The 21144-nt window shown below is 40.5% G+C and overlaps 1 protein-coding gene and 1 long non-coding RNA gene across 2 annotated transcripts; one reads left to right on the top strand and one right to left on the bottom strand.

Moving 5' to 3' along the window:
- Positions 1-266: 266 nt before the first annotated feature.
- On the top strand, positions 267-5382 carry LOC121841472 (zona pellucida sperm-binding protein 4-like). The gene is made up of 12 exons (XM_042310039.1): positions 267-602; positions 676-794; positions 891-1104; positions 2724-2846; positions 2921-3093; positions 3183-3280; positions 3602-3750; positions 3873-4050; positions 4605-4740; positions 4911-4990; positions 5138-5194; positions 5286-5382. The coding sequence occupies exons 1-12, from the start codon at positions 581-583 to the stop codon at positions 5320-5322; spliced, it is 1386 nt and encodes a 461-aa protein (XP_042165973.1). The 5' UTR covers positions 267-580; the 3' UTR covers positions 5323-5382.
- A 5268-nt stretch (positions 5383-10650) lies between these two features.
- Positions 10651-17728, bottom strand: LOC121841473. The gene is made up of 2 exons (XR_006080494.1): positions 16918-17728; positions 10651-13192 (listed from the first exon to the last, which is right to left on the bottom strand). It is a non-coding gene; the product is annotated as an uncharacterized LOC121841473 (long non-coding RNA).
- Positions 17729-21144: the final 3416 nt, after the last annotated feature.

Below are 21144 nucleotides of genomic sequence, written 5' to 3'. Positions count from 1 at the left end.
TTGAAAATATCTAATGTGATCAGTGGAAAAATTATCAGAATTGAGCTGCCTGTGTAAACGCAAACATTGTGGCGGGTAATAGATTATTCACTCCAGATGTTACCGTTTACCTTGTGAGAACGTATATTCTGATGGAGAGTAACGTTGTTCCAATTGGTAGAAAGGTGCAGCCAATTGCAAATACTTCCTATATATACCTAGGAGAGACATCAGCTGTCATACCGTTTTCAGCATTCGGTGAGGCATTGTATGAAACCATGACTTGGCAAAGGAGCGCACTGCTTTTTTCCCGGTTTGGCTTTGCTTTGCATTGCCTGCAGCGGGATGGGAGCGCGTTTCCGAAGAGGCAACCTTTGCCCACCACAACCTTGACACAGAGGAGAATTATACCGAAGACAAGGCTGTAGTGCAACTTGGAGACCCCGCCAATGTCGATCTTAACGCCGACCGTGGATTCCAGGTGCAATTCGAGGAGGTATCAGATGCAAAAAAGTGGGTATCCGTTACCGAAGCTGCCCCAGTCAGTTTAGCGGTTCTGTGCGGTGAGGATGAGTTTAAAGTAACACTACCAGCTGGTCCAATGAGTGAAGTCAAGATTTTGGGTAAGTTATTTATCGGTTTAAAGATCATCAAATGCAATTTGACTACTTTGCTCATTTTTAACTTTCCCTACAGGACCCAACAGTATGCTCTCTGTTCTTGACGCCCCGGAATCCTGTGGATACTCCTTAAATCGAGGACAATATCAGAACGCCCTAACTGTCCGCTTTTCAGGCTGCCTCATTAGTCGTCAGGTAGGGTTTTTGCCTTTCCAATTTTAAATTATACATTTAATGGTGTAAATGTGTCATTGGAATGATTGTACATTTCTTGCCTCACTGACTCTGCAGGCTGGGCAGTACACCTTGATGGTGTTGTATGTCAATGAAGCTGGCATAATGGATGTTTCTACAGTGTCCTGTGCGGCTAGCCCCAAATCCTCGTTGTCCTCGACCGTCCACCTGCCCCTCTCTAATGGTCTTCGCAATGCCCATGGTGGGCCTCCTTCAAAGTGTCCACCCACCCCTCTCAATCCCAGTGCTCAAAATCCCATCAAATATCCTGGTGAGTCTCATGAAATGTTTGTTCTATTTCTTTGGATAAGCATCAATATTTGCTGTTATTGTGGTCTGAGGCAGTTGGTAAAGGAGCATTTTGTGAAATGTTTAACAATGCTCCTAAGAACGTTCTAACGATTAACTTTGTCTTGATATGCTTTTTAGAGAACCTGGTCATTTTGACCAGTTCAGAGGTGCTATTGAAACTGGTATCTACTCCAGTGCTGGACTTCTATCCACTGGTCATTGAGTTTACAGCTATTAGTGAACAAACATAAATGCACCGACTTTACTGAGTTACAGTTCATATGGAAATCAGTCAATTGAAATTGATGTACTTTAGGTCCTAGTCTATGGATTGCACGTGACTGGGCAGGGGCACAGCCAATGGGAGGGTATAGGCCCACTGGCTGGGCCTGGCTCTCCAGGGAATCTGAGGAAGGCTTTTCCCCACCAGGGCTTTATTACAAATACTCCTTAGTTTCATCAGCTCTGGGTGGCTGGTCTCATATGATCCCACAGGTAAAGAAGCCGGATGTGGAGGTCCTGGGCTGGCATGGTTAAACCTGGTCTGCGGTTGTGAGGCTGGTATGCACACTGCCTAATTCTTTAAAATGGAGGTTTCTGCATGCCAATTGCATGCTCCCTGAACTTGAGACATCTGTGACATTGTGTTGTGACAGAACTGCACATTTTATTGTACCCAGCACAAGGTGCACCTGTGTATCGATCATGCTATTTAATAAATCAAATGTATTTATACATTATATTATATTATACATGTATGTACATCAGCTGATATCTCAAAGTGCTGTACAGAAACCCAGCCTAAAACAGCAAGCAATGCAGGTGTAGCAGCAGCACAGTGGCTAGGAAAAACTCCCTAGAAAGGCCAAAACCTAGAGAGGAACCAGGCCATGTGGGGTGTCCAGTCCTCTTCTGGCTGTGCCGGGTGGAGATTATAACAGAACATGGCCAAGATGTTCATAAATGACCAGCATGGTCTAATCACAGGCAGAACAGTTGCAACTGGAGCAGCGGCACGGCCAGGGTGACTGGGGACAGCAAGGAGTCATGTCAGGTAGTCCTGAGGCATGGTCCTAGGACTCAGGTCCTGAGAAAGAGAGCATACTTACCTTCACACAGGACACCGGCTAGGACAGGAGAAGTACTCCAGATATAGCAAACTGACAGGAGGGGTCAGGAGACACTGGCCCCATCCGATGACACCCCCGGACAGGGCCAAACTGGAAGGATATAACCCTACCCACTTTGCCAAAGCACAGCCCCCACACCACTAGAGGGATATCTTCAACCACCCAATTTACCATCCTGAGACAAGGCCGAGTATAGGCCACAAAGATCTCCGCCACTGCACAACCCAAGGGGGGGGGCGCCAACTCAATATGCTTCTTGCTGTGCCTCGGGCGGATGAAATATCTTGGATAAATAATGACTAACAGGGATGTAAACACAATTGTGCACAGAATTAGCTTTCTTTACAAATGGAACAATTGTGTGTGCTTTCAGCTCATTAAACATGGGACTGACACTACATGTAACTTTTTTTTCTGAATTATAATTAATTGGCTACTGATCCTCACTTCCAATGTTTTTGTATTTCAGGCTGCAGTATTCCCCAGAACCAACACTTGGCTTGTGGTTTCACTGGAATCTCGTCCTCCCAGTGTTTGGTGACGGGTTGCTGTGTGGATTCGGCAACTTCCGCCTGCTTCTACCCAATGGATGGTAAATATTCTTTCACAGGGCAAGATGTTTGGCTTTGAATAGTGAGGACTGATGTGTACTGTCTCCCTCCCCAGAGTGCACTGCAGACCATCAGTTTATCTTTGCCGTTCACCATAACTTAACCACTTTCCCTGTGACTCCCACCAAACTTGTGGCTGCTGGGAAGTCTAGCTGTGGCCCAGTCATTGTCACTGATAAGTTTGTGGTCTTCAAGTTCTCAGTCACTGAATGTGGAACTCGCTCATATGTAAGTGGACAAGAATATTACGCCCTCTGGAATCCTGATGGTGTGTTTCTTGTTGATCCACACAATCACTTTGTTTTGATCTTAATTAGGAAATTGGCAATACTGTGATCTACACAGCAGAGGTACAGACGGCCGTCCGAACCCTTAACCTGAAGTATGGCGTAATATCCAGAGACAACCCCCGCAGGTAATTCAGATGTCACATTTTGCAGCAAACAAAATGGGCATTGCTTATTGGACAGTTTCTTCAGTTTGGTGTTTAATGAACATCTCAATGTCTACACCTTCTAGATTTCCGTCTTTGCTATATGCCTTTGTCCTAGTGTTCCTATATATTGAGCTGATTCACCAGTTAAGTAGCTCAAAGTGTGTAACTTCAAGTATTGCTGTTGCAAATGCCACGAATACTTGGCACTTTAAGAATGTAATTTAATCTCACTAATTGAGGAATCATTAAATGCACCTGCTGAGATTGACTAGTACCCCCCCCCCCTATGTTTGTCTCTAGAGTCATGGTTGAGTGCCGCTACCCTAAAACGCTGGGTACCCTGCCAACAGTGGCGAGTGTGGGCTACATGGTGAAAAGCCCCAGTGTAACATTCCCTTCAAAGGTGACATCCAAGGGACTGTTTGGTGTCGAACTCAGGATTGCTGAAGGTATCTGGCTGACATGTAAACACGCAATGGCCAGAACATAATGGTTACTGTCCCATTGTTGCGGATACTTTACATTGCTGACAAGCCCAATGCTTAAATTGCTCTTTTACCTCCCTCACCAGACAAAACCTATACCAAGTACCTCAAACGGCACCATCAGCCCCTGCGTCTCTTCCTGGGTAAACTTGTGTATCTAGAAGTTCGTCTGACTTCTCCAAATCCAGAGGCGACACTTTTGGTCAACTACTGTCTGGCTTATCCCCGCTCTGCCAAGAGCGTTCTGGTGCTCATTCACGAAGGGTAAGCACTGCAATGACTTGGTGTGACTGATTTGCCTAACGTACTGTAGATTACATATTGGTGGGCCACCTTGCTCTTGAACAGCCATTGGCTTTTAGAGGCTGGGATGGATGGACTCCAATGTTCTCTTAATTTTGATAATGAGTCCCTTTATGTATTTACCCAGAGTCAGGTCAACTTGTGGCTCCTCTTTGTCTGTATGCAGTTGAAGGAATTTTCTAACCAGCTTTGGCACAATGAAGACTAGGTATCTGCTAGCTTTAGCTAATGACACTACCAATCACTTCCTTCATAGGGGCAGACAAATGGTATCTAAGTTCATCTCTATCAAAAGTAGATAAAGGGCCTCATTGCTGAAATCCTGAAGGATCCCTTCATTATGTCTAAACTTTGCCCTTTCCGTAGCCAAAGCATGACAGCCATTTTGTGACAGAACTCCTTATACCAAGGGTATTCATCTCTTACCCTATGAGTTCCAGAGCCTTCTAGTTTGAGGGCCTTGCGCTGCCAAGAGGAAGTTGTCATTGAGTTCTCTATCAATTTCTCACCTCTAGGTGTGCCAACCCTCAGGACCCCAATGTCTCCATCCTTAAATTCAGCAACCTGCCGCAGAACCGCCACCAGCGTCGCTTCATGGTCCAAGCATTCCAGTTCATGGATCAACAGACCAACAAGTATCTGGATGAGGAGGTGAGGAAGCAGAATATGGATTAGGATTCACACCTTGATTGGTGTATTGTTACATGGTGAATGAGGCTTTCAAAAAGCTCTTTCTATTGTGTGCAACTTCTTTTTTTTGAGCTGCACAAAGTCAAACATGTTTAGTTGGTTTTGAATCTCACTTCATTCCTCCTCAACAGATCTACTTCATGTGCTCTACTGAAGTGTGTATGCCCACAGAAAAAACTTGTGAAGAGCGCTGTTTTGATGGAATTAGGAGGTGAGGAAGACTTGGGACTTGCATCTTGATTCCCTGGATTGGTGACTGATGAACCAAAAGTGAACTGTAGTTGGCCTACATTTCTTTACATTTTGTCCCATTAATTGTTTAGTTAGTATTTAATCTCACTTCATTTCTCCCCACCAGATCTACTACATGTGCTCTAGATAAAATAACTGAGAAGAGTGCTGCTTTAAATAAAAGGTGAGTCTTGCATATCTTTTGTTCCCAGACTTGAAAGTAACTTGCTTAAATAGGAGCACTTCTAGCTTTCACGCCTATTTTGTTTTTCCAGGTCTGACAATCTACAGGGTGACAAATCTGATGCTTGAACATGCTAAAGAAATGTGGTAATTTGACTAATGCATATTAAATATATATTTTTAATCTTGCCTATTTAACCGAGTTGTATTTATTGTAATGAGACTTAGGTCTGCTTTTTAACCTCTTTTGTGACATTGTACACTAACAGTTTCTGGTATACTGGTTTGCTCTGCAGCGTACTGGACTTGGGCGACGTAACTAATTACTGTAGCCTCTACACCCTTGTAATTGTCAGCTTTGGTAAAATTGTGCATATGGCAGGTGTCATCACAAATTGATGTCTTGTGGTGACTTTGCTGTTTGGTGCAGCCTAGAGGGATTTGTCTGTTTCAAGGACATTATACCAAGGCACTGTCAACAATGCTAATCATTCCCGGTCAGGGTTTTCTGTGCTTAGTGACTCTAGATACGGTTTCCCAAAAGCGGCTTAAGACTAAATTCATATTAACCATAGGATACTAATACATTTAGCCTGAAGATGTTTTGGGGAAACGAGGACCTGCGCAAGGCAGTGCCTCCCGTCAGCTCATGTTCATTTAACTTCAGTAGCTTTTGACAGCCCTTGCTGGATTGGGGTGGGGTGTAGTCATTATACAAAGACCTTAGCAAACAGTTGCGAAATGTTTAGCAACAATCCATTTACTCAATGTATAACATTAGCAAATAACCATCTATTGGAGATTCAGGGGTGTATTCACTAGGAGGGGCTAACCTGACTTTGTCCAATTGACAATTCTGGTTTTAACTTTTTCAGTTTGAGTAAACACTTGTTTTGGGATGCTATTTGTCTAAAGGAAGACACCCCTCCCCATTTACCCCTGGTGACGTTGCGTCACACCTGCACACAAACAATACTTCAAATTGACCAAGAAGCTCACAATGAATCCCAGACCCTACTAAATTGCCGTTGTCATGTGTTGCTGACAATTCCGAAGTTGACTTTCAGTGGCGCGCGCGGTGATCACTAAACGATGAACTTGGGAGTACACTGACTTCAATGATGCAATTCATGCACCCCAATTTGTAACTTGTTTATAGCTTGGAAAACATCTAAAATTGGGAGCATTTGTGTGACGTCTCAGACACGCATGTGTCGTAATTATGCACACGTTTCAATTCTTTTGTCTGAATATTGGCAAACTCAAAACGTGTTGCTAAGCGCTTTGCTTGAGCCTGCAGCCTTGCTTGGTCATTGTCTAATTAGCCCCCTACATAAGTAATAACTTTCACTCCCTCAGCATTTGGACATTTGTGCATATGGCAGAGGTACTTGTGAACCTGCAAATGGGGTGATTTAGGTTACCTCAGTCAGAAACCCTGCCCGTTTCTTCAAGCGACTTGATTTAACCACACTGCTAGCCTTAAATGAAGAGCGAAGCACATTTTTATGAAATAGCCCATTTTGCCTGTGGAAATTGATTTGTGTTTCAGCTTCACATTTCCAAATCGTATCGCCAGCAAAAGATGCCAGGGTGGCGTTTTTGTATTTTAATCGGTTTACAATCTAGTCTTTCCTCTCGTAACTATAACCCCTCAACTACCAACATATTTTAAATGTATACTACCATTCAGAAGTTTGGGGTCACTTAACTGTCCACTTTTTTTAAAAGCAAAGCACGTGTCCGTTGAAATACAGTGTAGACGTTGTAAATGACTGGCTGGTAAAGGCTATTTTAAATTAATAGAATATCTAGAGGCACGTTAGCATTTTTTTTTAAATGCTGAACTTGGATCAGCTACTTGATCATTAAACCCTTTCAGCTGTGCTAACAATTGCAAACTGTTCTGATTTTAAAGAAGCACTAAAACTGGCATTTAGACTAGTTGAGCGTCAGCATTTGTGGGTTTGATTACAGGCTCAAAATGGCCAACAGACCCTTCTTCTGCAACTCGTCAGTCTTTTCTTGTTCTAAGAAATGAAAGCTACTGCCTTAAAACAAGAGATCGTGTTTGTATGGGGCTTTAACTCAATGTTTTACATGTGCAAACTGTGACATGTATTAATGCCAAAAACAGAAGCCTCACATATCCTCAACTGGGAGCTTCATTAAATAGTACCTGCAAAATACCGGTCTCAACGTCGGTGAAGAGGCGACTGCGGGATGCTGGCCTTTTAGGCAGTTGCAAAGACAGCCATATCTCAAGCTGGGCAAAAGAACACACACTGCACAAAAGAACTCTGCCTTGAAGGCCAGCACCCTGGAGTCGCCTCACTGTTGGCGTTGATACTTTTGCAGGTAATATTGAATGAAGCTGCCAGTTGACTTGAGGTGTGTCTCTCTCTCTCTCTCTCAAACTAGACACACACATGTACTTGTTGCCCGGGGCCTCCCACTCTTTCTATTCTGGTTAGACAGTTTGCTGTTCTATGAAGGGAGTAGTACACAGCGTTGTATGAGCTCTTCAGTTTCTTGGCAATTTCTCAGAACAAGAATAGACTGACGAGTTTCAGAAAAGCTCTTTGTCTCTGGACATTTTGAGCCTGTAAGCGAACCCACAAATGCTGATGCTCCAGATCCTCAACTACTCTAAAGAAGGCTAGTTTTATTGTTAAAAGAAGCAAGTTTGTTTAATGCATGTCTACTAGGGTTGTTAGCCCACCTGTCTATTTGGCTGGGTTTTTCCTCCCTCTTCTCTCTCCCAAAAGCAACACGGGCCTAATAAGAGATGGTTACCTCTAAAGTAGTGAGTGACCATTTTAGAAAATCATGGGACAGTCTTTGGTTGCATGCTATTTTATGTCAATCATATTGCTGCAAAGCCTATAACTGATGCTTCGTGGTCTTATGCTGCCATCTATTGGAAATATGTAGCTATTAATTCACAAAGACATTGAAGCAGCTGAGAAACTAATTTTCTTATTAATTCCTGAGATCCGTCTCAAACCTATCCCAGTCAATTGCTGGACTTTCACATAGGTTACTTGGTCACACCCAGTTCAAACCACATTTAAAACATGTAAATGAAGCTTGTTCATCAGGTGTTCTGCCTTGCAATAATACATATAAAATAACTAAACATGTTAACCTATGCATCAAAATGCTGTTGTACTATAATGGTATTTACTAACATTATTACAAGTGTTCTAGGCTACCCTACCCAAGAATTAGGGTTAAGGCTAAAATAGGTTATACCTATTGTAGGGTTTGACCCACATCAAATTACCCAGCAGCCATTTAGAAACATCAAATTGTCCAAAAAAAACAAACATCTAGTGGCTGTTTAAATCGGCTACATTTTGAAAAAGGACAGGGACATGCGTTTTTAGGTTTACACCTTTTCTGAAAGTAAATATGGTTAACCATGATCAGAATGTTTTAATGGCCATGAGCCAGCCATCATTAGCACTATTGGTCATAACAATGTGTACCTAGGCGAACAGTGAGCGTGCTCACCAACTAGCTGTTACTTTGTTAATACGTTACTTGAGTTAAGCAAAAGAGTCTAACGTGGTCGGGCATTGTGATGTAGAACAGTGGGCTGGGAATAGAACGTTGTTCAGAATGCGAGTTGGTGCTCAAATGAACCAATGGGAGCTGGCAGGGTGAAAAATGCACTAAAATAAGGCCTGTTTTTTTTTCACCAACTCCAATTACGGCAAACAGACGGTAATATTATGAAACTGGGCTCCACGGCAGATGCAATGAACTTGTTTGTATCAGGAAAAAAGCGTTAAATGTCATTTGTCCAGTTTACTCCTGATGCTGGCATCGGCTGGAGCTGAGCTTCTAACGTTCGTTAAATTCATCTCCTTGTTTTGAATCCTCTTCGCTATATTCCGGTTGAATGTCACCAAGTAGATAATAGATGCTCCATCGAATTTGTGTTGATGAGAGAAACCACTTAACCATTGTCTGGCCAGTTCTTTCAGGTTTGCCCAAAGAATATTACTTCCAAGAGGTTTAACAGTGGTTGGCATCCAATATGTTGCATTACAGCCTCCTACTAGACTGGAGAACAACTCTCTTATACTATGTTTGAAAGAATTACCAAATACACTACACTCACAAACTAAAAATAACACCACCCTACTCCACTATTTAGTCCTACTTCATGCCAACAATCTGAAAGGATGGGACATCACCACTTAACACACCCTGTAACTCTTCTCCCACACCCAAATGTAGCTGCCACCACAACCTCAATTTTCTGCGACTTTTGTTCCATCTCTGCAGTACAGTTGATAACCATTGCTAAAAATCCGTTCAAAATGTGTTTCCCAGTCGGATAGTATATTATATTGATATTAGACCAGCCTGGGTAGCAAAAACACCACATAAAATAGGACACCAGGGTATTTGGATTAGATTTAGTGTATACGAATTCACTTCCTTGCCACAGTAAGTCATGTGCTTGTGGGTTTTCCTATTAATACACTTGAAGAACAAGTATAGAGCAGGGACCTCACAATATATTCTAACTATACTTAGGTGCCAATACGATATGTATTGCGATTCTCACGGTTCTATATGTATTGCTATTCAATACTGTGATTTATTTTGGTATTTGACGTTCCAAGCATATTGCTCATCATATTATGTCTGCTGCAGAGGGACGAGGGAGCCATGAACTAGTTCTGATCTACTAACAACCATCATTGCACAGGCAAATTTTTTTACAAGCCCTGCTGAAACATATACCGTAACTTCCTCTACTGCTCCAGTAGTAAGAACAACCAAAGTTAGGGCTTCCACCTCCACAAACTCTCACAACACATGTTCCTACAACATTGACAACTAGGCCAACATCTGGAAGTATAACAGCAGGGGACAACAAATACTCCTTCAACAAGATCAACATTTCAGAGTACAATTGGTAGTTCCACAGCCACACACAATACAGCAACAGCACCACAACTGAAGTGTTGACATTGACATCAAATGCTCAAGTCTTCACAAAAACTGTCTCAACTTCATCCAATGCAAAGTTTACACTGGCAACTATAAGGCAAATTGAGAAATCTAATACTCTCTCTTACACTCCATCAACAACCTTCTCTCAAACAACTACAAGATTTTGTACATGGTTCCCCCCCCATTTTTTGGAATCAAAAAACATTGGGCAGTGACTGCTTGAAGTCTGCGATGCAGCGACATTACCAGATGCTGGGTATCTTCCCTGGTGATGCTCTGCCAGGCCTGTGCTGCAGCCATCTACAGTTCCTGCTTGTTTCAGGGACTTATTACCTTCAGTCTCCTCTTCATCATGTAAAATGCGTGTTTGTTAGAGGAATTTTAACAATTCCCATATGTTTTATAGCCAAAATCAAATTAGCACTCTATTCATTAATGAGTTGTAAATTCATTAATTATGCATGAAGTAGATCGAGACCAGTCTTAAAAGCCAGGTAACAGCGTTTATTGCAAGAGAGTACTGCCACATACACATATTTCCACAGGTTATAAACTGAAAATGACATCAGCGTTTTCTAAACGTTCTATCTATTTCACCAGTAGAGGGGCTCTCTAGCTCTCGAGCCTTCGCGTTATCAGCACGAAGTCAAGGTCAGTCAGTATAAATCAGCATTCTAGACAGTCTGGAGATCGGCCGTTCCTGCCACCTGGAGATTGTACAACTGAATGAACTAAGGAACAGACCTTCATTGTTACTAAACTCCTGACTACATTATATACAATTGGGAATGGGAGCAAGAGAGAATATTCATATGTACAGTACATTATAGCATTTGGACTAGTCAGTTCTGATTGGAATGTATACATAATTAGTCATTTCCCTTTGATCAAATATTATACATTCAAATCTACATCTAGTTTTATTAAACATAAAAAATAAAAATATTAACCTACTTATACTAACCTTATTATAAAGGTTTATCAGATTATCATATGAATAGACACATTATTATAAATGTTTATCCGGCTCTTCACCCATATTTACTCAAATCTAACCTTAACTCCTACTGTTTTTAAACCTACATCAGAATCATAACTCTTCTTTCAGGATTTTCGTTACAATCTTTTTATTAAAAAACAGTCTAATATTGAAACAAAGTACAATCTAATTCTATCCTCAACACTAGTCTCATCAAACATAAATTCCACAATGATGAAAGATCCAGATTTGTCCACTTGTCCTGTAGTCAGGCATTCAGTCCTCCACGGGTCAGAACCTGGAATCGTCCCACACCGCATCATCTATTGTCATAGATTACTCCAGAGTCCTGGAAATAATAACTTTCATACATACACGCAATCAACCACGTCCGTACAAAACTAACACAGTCACACAGGTGAATGTAGCCCATAACACAGTGATCATAACATTTTTCCATTTTCCAAACGGATTATCAAAACCCAATCAGTCAGAGAAGTATCCACCCCAGAGTTTCTGCCAACCCGTGAGCCAGGGTGGTCAAACCAGCTGAGGCTTCGGGCACTGATTCGTCCGGAGCTGTGTTATTTGGGATGTAAGTACAAACATGGTCCTGATTATCACGCATACTTCTCCCTTTTCAGCCATTAACATATCTAATGCAATTCTATTCTGCCAAACCTTCCAGCTGGTTGCTTCAGTCTGTTCTACAAAACCTTTAATAACATCTCTGGTATACCTGTTAAAGCGCTGTTGATTATCATAAATATAATTAATCCAGTCCACGTTCTTATGAGAGTAGAGCCCCGGAAATGCTTAACTCTAATCCTGCTAGGATCTGATTTCTTGCTTTGACTCATCTGGCACCTCCCTTGGAACCCCAATGTTATCAATGTGTACTTAGTCAATAAGAGACCCGGATGGAGTAGCTCTTTTCTCCCATTTGGCTATACTTCATGTCTTGGTGTTGAATGAGTGTCAGAGGCATTACAATGGAGCATAATCCTGTCCAATCTGTTGGTAAAACCTCGCCCTGACATCATTTCCCAAGAGTACTGTACCGGGCCAAACGGTAATAATCTCCTCCGGTCACTGTAAAGGGAGGAACCTGGGGATTTAAATAGTGCAAATCAATACAACTGTCATTATCTGGCATTCCTGCTTTCGTGAACAGCTTTACCATACCGGCCCAAACTCCTCTACCCAGAGCCGTACTAGGGTGTCGACCAAGACTTGGTCATATCCATACCACAACCCTAGATCCTCCTTCATTTCTATTTAAAGGGTTAAGCGTATCTTTATGCAATTCATCCCTCTCTCCTGATTACAATCAAAAACTCTCACCTTCACTATACTCTACCTTCTTCCATACTGGGTGAGTGGATTCATATAGCCCTCTCTCCCAATGAGCTATGACCTGTGTCCACGATCAATATGGGAACCTGCACCGATATATGCCATAATGGCTCAGAGTCCTAGACTGTCATGTAGTTAGAGACTCCATTTTGGTCTACTTAAAACTCCATTGAGAGATCCTTCCCAACCTCTACTCTAACTTCCTGTCTACCCAGATCTAGGGATCTCTTATGCTTATTTTGGAACAAAATCCTCATCGTCTAAACCATGGGTCAAATTCCCACTCTCCGCATACTCGAGTAGGACGTGCTGTATCAGGAATATGTCACCCACGATAAGACAGCTCAGACGAACAGCTTCCATGTGAAGCCCCACCCTCTCCCCGAGAACACATCACTTAGCAAGAGCCAGACACATCTTCACTTCTATGAACAACAACAGTGAGGAAAGGACAGGTAAGGTATTTTTCATTCGAGAGATGGCCCCCAGAATTCTGTTAATTCCAGTTCTCCTCTCGAACTCTGTTATTGTTCGACAGTGTCAGTGTGCCTTACCCTCCCGCAGTGCGATATGAATCCGGGTAGCTCTTTCAGCTAGCTGTCACCAGGAGTCCTTGGTATGGTCCCCCCAACAAGTCTATGGGACTGGATTGAGTGACTTCACCTGTAGTTCACCTGTAGTGCATAAAATCTTGGACATACAGGTTTGGTTAACAAACAGTTTCTCATTTGTTCTGTTTATTAGCTAAATTTTTTTTTTTTATCAGGTAATTATCCCGTAGGTCACATCCTATTCTAGAACACAATTTACCCATCCCCCCTTTGTTACCTGGCTCTGCCCAGGTAACAACCTTGCCTATTCTTAAACAATGACTTAGGTAAGATTTGTAAATTATCCTTATGTCTGACATCATCATGTAGGAGCCCCTTTTAATTTTCCCATGTCCCCAGAGAATGTCCCATTCTCCCTTGGGCGTCCATTCATGTCAATCCTGTACCAATTCCCTGTCAAGTTTCTTATCTACTTTTATGAACTATCTGCGCTACTTATATATTTTCTTAAATATATATTTTTACCAATTTAAACCTTTTCTCTCATATCTCTCAAATACCACTAAGCTTCTAACTGTTTGACTTTATCTAAAATCATTGATTTTTAGAATAAACATGTCTATGAGTGGCAATCTCTAAAGTCCTTACATTTCCTTAATCAACCTATCTTAATCCTAACAATAATCCTAAATCATCACAGATGTCCTATATTCCTGTTAAATTTAATACTATTTAAAAAAACTCCTAATAGTCAAACAAATTCAAAACAAATGCTAATCATATCAAAATCCTTCCTACACTATCAAGCCCTCTCCTTCGGGGACCCTCAGTATTCTATCTGACAATAACATGAATTTAATATGTGTTGCAAAGTGTGGAATACCTTATCTACAGTAATTTATCACCCCTAAAAACTGCAACTTATTTTTCTATGTAATTCCCTGCCTTATTGGCTTAATCTATCTTATCTTCCCCTATTTATTCTCAATGATAAATATGACTTTTTCTCTGTTACAATACCAAATCATTAATAGCCCATTCAAAAAACTTCACAGCTAATGTTGTAAAATAGAATCCTGAACCACTTTCTCATTTGCGGTTCAAACAATAATTCTAACCCCCCAACCAACACTCCATTATAACTAGTAACTCAATATGACCACATTCATTATACAAATGACTCTCCCCTGAGGCTGATCAGACCTCAGAAGACAGTCATGATAAGATCAATAGGTCATAAAATAAAAAAATTCACTTGTATAATTAAAACTCAAACTTACAACTCATAAGGTTCCATATGTGAGCATGCCTCTTTAAAATACCTTTGCACTAAAACAAATAGTCCTAACAATGGTTTTAGGTATATATACTTGCAGGCTTGTTTTAATTTGGTCGTTTATGGCCTCATTCTCCCCAAGATTATAATCCCAGGAAACCTCTAAAACTGAGACACCTAAACATCAAATTTCCCAGAAGAACACAACTCTCCTAACTAGCATTCACTATGCTAATTCCAATTCAGAAACTCAAAAGTGAACTATAAACTAAACCTAATGATGATTCCCCTTTAACTAAAATCATTAATCATAAGTTTTAAACAACGTCAATGTATATGTTTACTTAAATGAACATGCTACCCTTGGATACAATTTACCCGATAACATTATTGTATTACTTTTTTCCCTCTGCCGCAAATGTCGTACATTTCTCAGTGTAAGAAATCCGTAATTTAATCCCCGATATTTAATAATTACGCATTCGCATTCTCCCATGGCTCCTTTAATTGACTTATTTTAGATAACTTCCATCTGTCCCGGAATGAAGAATCCTACTTAAGCACGCATGTCTACGTATCAGGGGAAAAGTTTGAATAACCAAATTCAACCTAGCTTACTTCCCGAAACATATGCAGTTATGTTTTTCTATAGAGGTTGCTTTTCAAACTTTAAATACCCTAACATGGTTCCACACAATTGAAAGTGCTCAAATTCACTGGTGTTACATAAACAATCAAACCTGGAATCACAACCATGGAATCCATTACCACGATGTTTTACGAATCATACATCCAGTCTCTCTCTCCCTAACATGGTTCAACCCAAACAAATGGCACAAATGGCCTACCTAGGTATCAGCTGATAGTTTTTAGCATCTTTCCTGACTATCCTGGCAACTCTCAAATTACTGTTAAAAATGTATTTTGTCATTTATATCAACTTCTGAAAAGTTACTCGAAACACCAATACACACACTAACAGACAAACAATTTGCTCCGTTATCCCCAGTCCCTGGCGACAAAAGTGCCTCGCTAGTGACGTCATCATCAAGCGCTCCACCTCAGCCCAATTCGTAGCGACTTTAAATGAATTGTAAATAATTCTTGTTCGATTAACCAAACCTAATTTATCACATCTGTTCAAATCCTGAATTATAATTTACCACCCCAACCAATATCTCTAAATTCGCTAATTTTATAAAAACATTTCGATGGGCATAAATCGTAATTGTCTCTTTGTTATCATTTAGAATCCATTTTGCTCTAAGTAACTGTCTCGTCTTTGACTTAGTATTTTAATTACAACTCTATTCCCAATACGTTATTCACTTGTCTAATTAAAAACTCATACTAGCATTATGTGAGTGTACACCTTTAAAATACCTTGTCTCTGGGAACAGGGAAATCCCCTTAACCCAAACTTTTACTCCTACAACGACACCCAATAATTCTGATAATCCCTTCACATCGTTTGTTTTAAATCTCTTGATGTTTCCTGTAATTTATTCAGTCTATCTTCAAATTGTCGACCCACAATATTTTTTACTTTTCAGACTATCTTTACGATACTTCTCCTTTTTAAAAGAAATGTATTTGGATGGTTCTGGCCGCTTTTGAAAAGTAACTCTAAGCTATAATGCACGCATTTTCCCTCTAATTGCCACAACCCCTTTTCTCTGTTTAAATTTGAGGGACGATGTTGTTCAACGTGAAACGTCATCACACATCTGCCTGCCTCTGTAAAATATATATTCCCTATTCAGATTGCGTTCAGTTTTAAATTCTAATCATCAAAGTAAAACCAACCCAACTTCTCAACTTACCATACTCTAACATTCAAACGTACCATGTTTTGTGTTAAACTTATCATATGTCAGTCGATTCATAAATAGCTATAACATCCGGATAGCCCGAAATTGTATTGTATCTCTCCGTTATTCCCTACATTTAACTTTAGGTGACTTTCTCTTCTATGATACATGTATTTAAATACGACTCCCATCTCAATACATTATTCCACCAGATCATTTGGGGCAAAATAGCGTATTACATCGAAATTGTCTCGCCATTATTTTTAATGACTTCTTTTTTCAATTCTATCTAAAACACATAATAACCATTCATTTCATATCTTTTACAAACACTGGCGACTGTATTTTTCAGGCAAAACATGCAAATAGGTCAATTACAATCTAAAATCAATTTTAGTTAACCGCCTCGGCCGGGAACCGAACCGTGGATTGCCGTTGGTGAGACTGCTGCGCTCACCACTATACTATCAACCCTGGAACTGACTAAGATTCTCCGCAAATAGACCCATCTTCTCTGTTTAAATTTGTAACTCCGACATTTAGACAACAGAAAATAGCCCCAATTTAGACGCCCAAAGTTTTCCCTCAGTTAGAATTCTCGTTAATCTCGCTCCCTTTGTATCTGAACCTTCGCTTTCTTTACTCGATTGTCGCCTCTGACTTTCCCCACAGTTAAATTACAACCTGTTGACGACTTTTGCAGGGAGTGTTACACTCCCGGGCGAAATTTCCAATTTCGTTACAATTAAACCATCTTGTATTTTTCTTTTGACTCACCTTATCCATTTTTCTCAACATTATTATTATAATTGTCCGTAGTCCCAAAACTTCGACACCGGGAATTCCCAGAGAATCGTCCTAATTTAAAACCCTTCCTGGCTATATTAGCTTCCATTCAGGTTCTTTGTCTGAGTCAGATTTCGGACGCCTCCCTTCCATTCTCTTTGTTCTCCTATTACGGTAATCTCCCGCTCGTTTCCGACACTTCTTTTGAGGAATTCTAAACAATCCTTACCGTTACTTGTAGCTATGGTATCTAATCACTTATCTATGCCTTTCTATATAATTTTAAATTCTATGTGCGTGCAGTTCTATAAATTTGTAATTTACCGTTACTTAGTTACTTTTTCTGTCTGACTATGTGTGTGTTGCTTTAAAAATAATCAGTGTGTGTGTTGCTTTAAAAATAATCAGTATGTGTTTTCCATCCTGTTAACCGCGTCCATAGAAGACTTTTGATCGGACATCACATTTCACCCATAGGATATTCCTTTTGGGACTTTCAACGTTAATGTCTCATATCTCACTACTCTAGACTAAGTTGACCTCTCCTGTGAACCACGTCTATAGAAGACTTTTGATCGGACATCACATTTCACCCATAGGATATTCCTTTTGGGACTTTCAACGTTAATGTCTCAAATCTCACTACTCTAGACTAATCACTTATCTTTTGATATTAATTTCTTTCAGCATTGTACAGGTTCAATTATTCTGTTCGCCTAGAATTACCCTGCCTTCTCACCAAGCCTAATTTATCTTTATTTAGGTATGTCTTTTGAAATATTGGCCATCCTATTTGTACGCAACAAGCGTCCTAATTCTCCAATGCGTACTATATCACTCCTTAATAACCTTCTGGCTTGCAAGACCAGGCTTTATTAAGCTCTAGTTTATTTGATGGTAGCGCACCTTACCACAGGTCAATTTCGGACCTGCTTCCTTCCTATCGATTTTGGTTAATACCCCCGGTAGAAACCCATTTTATTTGTTCAGAATATTCAAGCACCTATTATTGATCAAATTCAACTCCTTCATAACATTTTAATCAATAAATATCCTAAATAATCCCTCCCAAATTCGAGAATAAAGGCTACTTTACCTGCTGCCGACTGGGATAAGCACTGTTCGTTGTATCTAGTCACCCTTCCTATCGATTTTCTGTGGTAGTACGCAGGCCTGGATTTTAACCACAATTCAGTGGTCAGGTCTTTTTAGTAAAACGAGTCAAAAACTCGTCCGTGCACGATTTTCAGCGTACTACCTCCAGATAACAGGGAGGGGTATTTAGATCCGGGATCGAAGGACCAATTGTTAGAGGAATTTTAACAATTCCTATATGTTTTATAGCCAAAATCAAATTAGCACTCTCTCTATTCATTAATGAGTTGTAAATTCATTAATTATGCATGAAGTAGATCGAGACCAGTCTTAAAAGCCAGGTAACAGCGTTTATTGCAAGAGAGTACTGCCACATGCACATATTTCCACAGGTTATAAACTGAAAATGACATCAGCGTTTTCTAAACGTTCTATCTATTTCACCAGTAGAGGGGCTCTCTAGCTCTCGAGCCTTCGCGTTATCAGCACGAAGTCAAGGTCAGTCAGTATAAATCAGCATTCTAGACAGTCTGGAGATCGGCCGTTCCTGCCACCTGGAGATTGTACAACTGAATGAACTAAGGAACAGACCTTCATTGTTACTAAACTCCTGACTACATTATATACAATTGGGAATGGGAGCAAGAGAGAATATTCATATGTACAGTACATTATAGCATTTGGACTAGTCAGTTCTGATTGGAATGTATACATAATTAGTCATTTCAACCATAATTTCCTCTAACAGTGTTAGATTGGATTCAGATCCGGTGATTGACTCTGCCAGTGAAGGATTTTCCACTTTTTGGCCATCAAAAACCCCCTTTGTTGCTCTAGCAGTATGTTTAAGGTTATTGTCTTGTTGCATGCTGAAGTGCCATTCAATGAGTTTGAGGCATTTGGTTTTATCTGAGCAGATAAAATATTTCTGTAGTGAGCCTGTTCCACTGGCAGCCATACAGGCCCAAGCCATAACACCCCCTCCACCATGTTTCACGGATGAGGTGGTATGCTTTGGATCGTGGGCATGTCTTTTTTTTCTCCACACTTTCCTCTTTCTGGTACATGTTAATCTTTATCTCATCTGTCCACAATACTTTTTTCCATAATTCTTGGGGCTCTTTTAGGTGCTTTATAGGTGCTTTTTAGCTAACTGTAATCTCGCCCTTTCTGTTCTTCAGGCTTATCAGTGGTTTGTATCGTGTAGTGTACCCTCTGTAGACCTGCTGGTAGACTTTGACACATTTACACCTGGATCCAGGTTAGTGTTTTTGATCTGTTGGGTGTTGTCAGGGGGTTTTCTTCACCATAGAGAGTACTCTCCGGTCATCCACTACAGTGGTCTTCCTCAGTCTACTGGGTTCTTTGACATAATTGAGTTCACCGGTTGTTTTTTTCTTGTTAATGATGAACCAAACTGTTGACTTGGGCATGCCCAGGGTTTTTGCAATGTTCCTGATTGATTGATTTTAATTTCTGAGCCTTATGACGGCCAGTTTATTTGCATCGACACCTGAAGACCTGCTGTCTTCCTCATGTTGTCACACCCCAACAACAACCTCTAAAGGCAATAGCAAAGTCTAGAATCAATACTGTTCATCAACAGCTCTCCTGCATTCACTAACGACACAAATGAATACACCTGCCTAACGACACACATCTGTGAAGCCAATTCAACAAATACTTGTAGTACCTTAAAATGCGGGGACCATGAACAAAAGGTGCTGTCATTTCTTAGCGGTTCCTCCGATATGTATGAAAATACCCTCAAATTAAATCTGACAGTCTGCACTTCACCATCATTGTTATTGTATACTTTCAAACTCAAAGTGCTAGAGAACAGAACCAAAATAACAACAAATGCTCACTCTTCAATGAATTATGGTGCTCACTGTATATCAACCTTTGAAAGATCAACAACCACATCAAACGCAACTACTTTCAGTACAAGAACTGAAGGGCCGACAACAACACCAAATGCTGCTTTAGTTCTCATAACTGGTTCAACAACTTCCTCCAGTGTATAACATCTGACATCTACATTTTCTTATGTAACAACAGCAGCTCCAACAAAAACAATGTTTCCTATCACCACAACAAATATTACAACTGTTACAACAATAACAAAGTCTGTAACAGTTATCACACCATCACTGAACATGACAACCACAAGAACACATTCACTATCAAGTACTGGAGGTGTAACCTTCCGGACTGAAATTCCAACCTCAACTAAATCAGCTACAATGCCTACAACCATTACAAAATCTCCAACAACACTTTATGACAAAACCACTAACTACAGAATCGCCTGTAACCACAGGATGTTGTCCTTAACACAATCAAGAGGCAACTCGTCACTCAATTAAGGACCCTAAGGATCTTCAAAATGTATATAAAGTGCATTTGGGAAATTATTCAGACTTCTTCCCTTTTTCCACATTTTGTTACATTACAGCCTTATTCTAAAATTGATCAAATAAAATTGTTCCTCATCAATCTACACACAATAGCCCATCATGACAAATCAAAAAACGTTTAATTCTTGCAAATGTACAGTCGTGGCCAAAATTGAGAATGACACATGTTTATTTCCACAAAGTTTGCTGCTTCAGTGTCTTTAGATATTTTTGACAGATGTTACTATGGAATGCTGAAGTATAATTACAAGCACTTCATAAGTGTCAAAGGCTTTCATTGACAATTACATGAAGTTGATGCAAAGAGTCAATATTTGCAGTGTTGACCCTTCTTTTTCAAGACCTCTGAAATCCGCCGTGGCATGCTGTCAATTAACTTCTGGGCCACATCCTGACTGATGGCAGCCAATTCTTGCATAATCAATGCTTGAAGTTTGTCAGAATTTGTGGATTTTTGTTTGGCCACCCGCCTCTTGAGGATTGACAACAAGTTCTCAATGGGATTAAGGTCTGGGGAGTATCCTGGCCATGGACCCAAAATATCGATGTTTTGTTCCCCGAGCCGCTTAATTATCACCTTTTCCTTATTGCAAGGTGCTCCATGATACTGGAAAAGGCATTGTTCGTCACCAAACTGTTCCTGGATGGTTGGGAGAAGATGCTCTCGGAGGATATGTTGGTACCATTCTTTATTCATGGCTGT

Source organism: Oncorhynchus tshawytscha, linkage group LG31 (assembly GCF_018296145.1).
Source record: "Oncorhynchus tshawytscha isolate Ot180627B linkage group LG31, Otsh_v2.0, whole genome shotgun sequence".
Classification (NCBI taxonomy): domain Eukaryota; kingdom Metazoa; phylum Chordata; class Actinopteri; order Salmoniformes; family Salmonidae; genus Oncorhynchus; species Oncorhynchus tshawytscha.
Note: the sequence above shows the minus strand (reverse complement) of the source record. Positions and strands in the feature narration are given on the sequence as shown.